At 58.8% G+C, this 6,656-nt stretch overlaps 1 protein-coding gene across 1 annotated transcript; it reads right to left on the reverse strand.

Moving 5' to 3' along the window:
- Nucleotides 1-531: 531 nt before the first annotated feature.
- Nucleotides 532-6,219, reverse strand: NOSIP (nitric oxide synthase interacting protein). The gene is given in 7 exon segments (XM_065664627.1): nt 532-669; nt 867-948; nt 1,950-1,972; nt 1,975-2,030; nt 3,904-4,009; nt 4,862-5,051; nt 6,054-6,219. Coding segments are annotated over 7 exon segments (690 nt in total). The 5' UTR covers nt 6,189-6,219; the 3' UTR covers nt 532-571.
- Nucleotides 6,220-6,656: the final 437 nt, after the last annotated feature.

The following is a 6,656-nucleotide window of genomic DNA, read 5'->3' on the forward strand; positions in this document are numbered from 1 at the left end:
TGGGGTGCCCCATAGAGAGGGGTGATGGGGCTGCCCCATGGAGAGGGGTGATGGGGGTGCCCCATGGAGAGGGGTGATGGGGGCTGCCCCATGGAGAGGGGTGATGGGGCTGCCCCATGGAGAGGGGTGATGGGGCTGCTCCATGGAGAGGGGTAATGGGGCTGCCCCATGGAGAGGGGTGATGGGGCTGCCCCATGGAGAGGGGTGATGGGGCTGCCCCATGGAGAGGGGTAATGGGGCTGCCCCATGGAGAGGGGTGATGGGGCTGCCCCATAGAGAGGGGTGATGGGGGCTGCCCCATAGAAAGCACTTATGGGGTGGAGGAGCCGTGCTATGGGGCAGGAGGAGCCACACTATGGGGCAGGGGGAGCCGTGCTATGGGGCAGGAGGAGCCACACTATGGGGCAGGAGGAGCCGCGCTATGGGGCAGGGGGGATCACGCTACGGTTCAGGAGGAGCCGCACTATGGGGCAGGGGGATCATGCTACAGGGCAGGAGGAGCCGCGCTATGGGGGCAGGGGGATCACGCTATGGGGCAGGAGGAGCCACGCTATGGGGCAAGGGGACCATGCTATGGGGCGCTCACCGGCTTGCGCAGCCGCTCAGCTCCAGCCTCGGGGGTCAAGGATGGGATCCAGAAGCTCGGGAGGGTCCCGGAGGGGCCGGGCTCTATGGGGCATAAGGGGAGGTCAGAGCTGTGGGGCTGCCCCATAGCTCTGCCCATAGCCCAGCCCCATAGGCCTGTCCTATAGTCCTCCCCCATAGCCCAGCCCCATACCCCTGCCCCATAGCCATGCCCCATAGCTCTGCCCCATAGCCCAGCCCCATAGCCCAGCCCCATAGCTCTGCCCCATAGCCCCCCGTACCCTCAGTGCTCCCGCCGGCCGCCAGGGGGCTCTGTTTCTGCTTCTGCTGCTCCCGCTCTTGCTGCTGCTGCCGTCGATAGGCCTGGGGGGGGAGGAAGGTGACCCATAAGTGCCCCATAAGTGACCCCTGGGACCCATAAGTGCCCCGTAAGTGACCCCCTGGACCTGGAAGTGCCCCATAAGTGCTCCCTGGGACCCATAAGCTGCACCTGGGACCCATAAGTGACCCCTGGGTCCCATAAGTGCCCATAAATGACCCATAAGTGAAACCATAAGTGCTCCCTGGGACCCATAAGTGCCCCCTGGGACCCATAAGTGCCCCATAAGTGACCCCCTGGGACCCATAAGTGACCCCTGGGACCCATAAGTGACCCCCGGGACCCATAAGTGACCCACAAATGCCCCCTGGAACCCATAAGTGACCCCCCTGGGACCCCTAAGTGCCCCATAAGTGACCCCCGGGACCCATAAGTGACCCACAAATGCCCCCTGGAACCCATAAGTGACCCATAAGTGACCCCTGGGACCCATATGTGCCCCGTAAGTGACCCTCTGAGACCCATAAGTACCCCCTGGGACCCATAAGTGACCCATAAGTGACCCCCTGGACCTGGAAGTGCCCCATAAGTGCTCCCTGGGACCCATAAGCCGCACCTGGGACCCATAAGTGCCCCATAAGTGACCCCTGGGTCCCATAAGTGCCCATAAATGACCCATAAGTGAACCATAAGTGCTCCCTGGGACCCATAAGTGCCCCCTGGGACCCATAAGTGCCCCATAAGTGACCGTCTGGGACCCATAAGTGCCCCCTAAGTGCCCCCTAGGACCCATAAATAACCCCTGGGACCCATAAGTGCCCTGTAAGTGACCCTCTGAAACCCATAAGTGCCCCCTGGGACCCATAAGTGACCCATAAGTGCCCCATAAGTACTCCTTGGGACGCATAAGTGCCCCATAAGTGCCCCCTGGGACCCATAAGTGCCCCATAAGTGCCCCATAAGTACTCCTTGGGACGCATAAATGACCCATAAGTGCCCATAAGTGCCCCCTGGGACCCATAAGTGCCCCATAGGCCCCCATTACCTTCCTCTGCTTCGCCAGCTCCCCTTGCGGTGCAGCAGGTACTGCACGATGGCCTCGCGCTCATACAGGAACCCATCGGGGCTGGGGGGGGACACGGGGGGGTGTCAATGGGGGGGCAATGGGGGGCAATGGGGGGGTCCATGGGGGGTCAATGGGGGGGTCAATGGGAGGGGGGGTCAAAGAGGGGGGGTCAATGGGAGGGGCAACGGGGGGTCAATGGGGGGTCAATGGGGGGGGCAATGGGGGGGTCCATGGGGGGGGTCAATGGGGGGGGTCAATGGGGAGGGTCAATGGGAGGGGGGGTTAATAGGGGGGTCAATGGGAGGGTCAACAGGGGGACAATGGGGGGGGCAATGGGGGGGTCCATGGGGGGGGTGTCAATGGGGGGGTCAATGGGGAGGGTCAATGGGGGGGTCAATGGGGGGGCAATGGGGGGGGCAATGGGGGGCGTCAATGGGGGGTTGTCAATGGGGGGGGTCAATGGGAGGGGGGGTTAATGGGGGGGTCAATGGGGGGTCAATGGGGGGGGCAATGGGGGGGTCAATTGGGGGGGGCCAATGGGGGGGGTCAATGGGAGGGGGTGTCAATGGGGGGGTCAATGTGGGGGCAATGGGGGGGGATCAATAGGAGGGGGGTGTCAATGGGGGGGTCAATGGGGGGGTCAAAGGGGGGGTCAATGGGGGGTTGTCAACGGGGGGTTCAATGGGAGGGGGGGTTAATGGGGGGTCAATAGGGGTGTCAATGGCGGGGGTCAATGGGGGGTCAATGGGAGGGGGTGTCAATGGGGGGTCAATGGGGGGGGTCAATGGGGGGGGGGTCAATGGGGGGGGGATCTGGGGGGGTCCTGGGGGATTTGGGGGCTGGTTTGGGGGTTTGAGTCATTTTGGGGGTGATTTTGGGGGGGGTTGGGGTCATTTTGGGCAATTTTGGGTGTTTTGGGGAAATTTCGGCTCATTTTGGGGTGTTTGGGGTAATTTTGACTCTTTTTGGGGTGTTTCAGGGTGATTTTGGCTCATTTTGGGGTGTTTTGGGTGATTTTGGGGTGATTTTGGCTCATTTTGGGGTGTTTTGGGTGATTTTGGGGTGACTTTGGGTCATTTTGGGGTGTTTCGGGGTGATTTTGGCTCATTTTGGGGTGTTTTGGGTGATTTTTGGGGTGATTTTGGCTCATTTTGGGGTGTTTTGGGTGATTTTGTCTCATTTTGGGGTGATTTTATCTCTTTTTGGGGTGTTTCGGGGTGATTTTGGCTCATTTTGGGGTGTTCTGGGGTGATTTTGGCTCATTTTGGGGTATTTCAGGGTGATTTTGGCTCATTTTGGGTTGTTTTGGGATGATTTTGTCTCATTTTGGGGTGTTTGGGGTGATTTTGGCTCATTTTGGGGTGCTTCGGGGTGTGGTTTTGGCTCATTTTGGGGTGTTTTGGGTGATTTTGGCTCCTTTTGGGGTGTTTCGGCGTGATTTTGGCTCATTTTGGGGTGTTTTGGGTGATTTTGGCTCATTTTGGGGTGTTTCGGCGTGATTTTGGCTCATTTTGGGGTGTTTTGGGTGATTTTGGCTCATTTTGGGGTGTTTTGGGGTGATTTTGTCTCATTTTGGGGTGTTTCGGGGTGGTTTGGGCTCATTTTGGGGTGATTTTGTCTCATTTTGGGGTGTTTCGGGTGATTTTGGCTCATTTTGGGGTGTTTCGGCGTGATTTTGGCTCATTTTGGGGTGTTTTGGGTGATTTTGGCTCCTTTTGGGGTGTTTCGGGGTGGTTTTGGCTCATTTTGGGGTGATTTGTCTCATTTTGGGGTGTTTTGGGTGATTTTGGCTCATTTTGGGGTGTTTTGGGTGATTTTGGCTCATTTTGGGGTGTTTTGGGTGATTTTGGCTCCTTTTGGGGTGTTTCGGGCTGGTTTGGGCTCATTTTGGGGTGATTTTGGGTGCCGTTGGGGTGGTTCCGGGCTGCCTCACGTGACCACGGGGTCCCGGCAGGGCTGCAGGGACAGGCAGCAGCAGTCGAAGTCCTTGACTGCGTCCCGGCCGATGCGGAGCCGTTGGGTGCCGTAACCGGAGGCCGCTGGGGGGGGCAGAGACACCCCAATGAGCCCAGGGCCCCCCATGCCCCCCTATACTGACCTATGTCCCCCCTATATTCTCCTATATACCCCCATATACCCCTTGTGTACCCCCACATACCCTCACATACTCCCTATATCTGCCCTGTATCACTCCTATATACTCTCATATGTCCCCTATATGCTACCTATATTCATCTCTATACCTCTTATATTCCCTTATGTACCCTCATATACCCCTATATACCTCTTGTGTACTTTCATACACTCCCTATATCTGCCTATATCACCCCTATATACCCCCATATGTCCCCTATATGCTACCTATATTCATCTCTATACCTCTTATAATTCCCTTATGTACTCTCATATACCCCTTATATACCCCTATATACCTCTTGTGTACTTCCATATACTCCCTATATCTGCCCTATATCACTCCTACATCCCCCCATATCCCCCTATATCCCCTATATACCTCCATATATCCCCTATATACCTCCATATATGCCCTATATCCCCCCTATTTATCCCTTATATCCCCCCATACCCCCTATATATCCCCTATATCCCCCCATATCCCCCTTATATATCCCCTATATCCCCCTATATATCCCCTCTATCACCCCATATCCCCCCATACATCCCTTATATCCCCCCATACACCCCTATATATCCCCTATAACCCCCTATATCCCCCCATATATTCCCCTCTATCACCCCATATCCCCCCTATATATCCCCTATACCCCTCTATATCCCCTTATATCCCCCCATATTCCCCTATATATCCCCTATATCCCCCTATATATCCCTTATATCCCCCCTATATCCCCCCATACCCCCCCGCTCACCCGTGTCCTTCTTCTTCTCATGGTACGTGTACACGGCCCCGGCCGTGCAGTTCTTGCCGTGCCGCGTCATAGCGGCCTCACGGGGCGCTGCCGAGTGCTTCCGAAGGGACCCGAGTGCTTCCGAAGGGACCCGAGTGCTTCCGAAGGGAGCCGAGTGCGGCCGAAGGGACCCGGGTGGGTCCGAAGCGTCCTGCAGGGAGAGCCCGAAAGGGTTCGGAGGGCCCCGAAGAGACCCGAATGGTTCCGAACGCTCCCGAAGGGGTCCCGAATGGGGGTCGGGGGGGGTCCCGAATGGTTCCGAATGCTCCCGAAGGGGCCCGAGTGGGGGGTCGGGGGGGTCCCCAGGGGTCCCGAATGGGATCGAAGGGTTCCGAGGGGTCTCGAAAGGGGTTCGGGGGGTCCCGAATGGGCTCGGGAGGTCTCGAATGGTTCCGAACGCTCCCGAAGGGGTTCGGAGGGGGTTTGGAGGTCCCAAGGGGTCCCGAATGGGGTCCGAAGGGTCCCGAATGGGATTCGAGGGGTCCCGAATGGGGTCCGAAGGGTCCCGAATGGGGTTCGAGGGGTCCCGAATGGGGTCCGAAGGGTCCCGAATGGGGTTCGAGGGGTCCCGAATGGGTTCGGAAGGTCCCGAATGGGTTCGGAAGGTCCCGAAGGGTTCCGAACGCTCCCGAAGGGGTTCGGAGGGGGCCCGAAGGGTCCCGAATGGTTCCGAACGTTCCCGAGGGGCTCTGAAGGTCCGAAGGAGCCCGAATGGGCTCGGAAGGTCCCGAAGGCTCCCGAATGGGATCGAAGGGTCCCGAGGGGTCCCGAAAGGGGTTCGGGGGGTCCCGAATGGGCTCGGGGAGGTCCCGAAGGGTCCCGAGGGGTCCAGAATGGGTTCGGGAGGTCCCGAATGGGTCCCGAATGGTTCCGAACGCTCCCGAAGGGGTTCAGAAGGGCCCGAATGGGGTTCGGAGGGGCCCGAAGAGTCCCGAATGGTTCCGAACGCTCCCGAGGGGCTTCGGAGGTCCCGAAGGGGCCCGAATGGGGTTCGGGGGGTCCCGAATGGGCTCGGAAGGTCCCGAAAGGGGCTCGGGGGGGCCCCGAACGGTACCGAAGGATCCCGAAGGGGTTCGGGCGTCCCCGGGCCCGGCACCTCCGTCGCCCCGCCGCACCGGAAGCCCAAGTGCCGCTACCGGAACCGGGTTCCTACCGGAAGTGCAACGCTGAAAAGGGACCGCCCCAACCGGATGTTCCCTTGAGGCGTCGCCGGGTGCAGCAGCAATAAAGGTCCGGGTGGTCCCCGGTGTTTGCTCGTCCCGGCGGCGCCCAGTTCCTCCCAGTACATCCCAGGTCCTCCCAGTATATCCCAGTTCGTCCCAGTTCGTCCCAGTACACCCCAGTTCCTCTCAGTACATCCCAGTTCCTCCAGTACACCCCAGTTCCTCTCAGTACATCCCGGTTCGTCCCAGTACATCCCAGTTCCTCTCAGTACACCCCAGTTCCTCCCAGTACATCCCAGTTCGTCCCAGTACACCCCAGTTCCTCCCAGTACATCCCAGTTCCTCCCAGTACACCCCAGTTCCTGTCAGTACACCCCAGTTCCTCTCAGTACACCCCAGTTCCTCCCAGTACACCCCAGTTCCTGTCAGTACACCCCAGTTCCTCCCAGTACATCCAGTTCGTCCAGTACACCCCAGTTCCTCCCAGTACACCCCAGTTCCTCCCAGTAGACCCCAGTTCCTCCACTACATTCCAGTTCGTCCCAGTACACCCCAGTTCCTCCCACTACATCCCAGTTTGTCCCAGTACACCC

The sequence above is a fragment of the Lathamus discolor genome, unplaced genomic scaffold (assembly GCF_037157495.1).
Source record: "Lathamus discolor isolate bLatDis1 unplaced genomic scaffold, bLatDis1.hap1 Scaffold_343, whole genome shotgun sequence".
Lineage (NCBI taxonomy): Eukaryota > Metazoa > Chordata > Aves > Psittaciformes > Psittacidae > Lathamus > Lathamus discolor.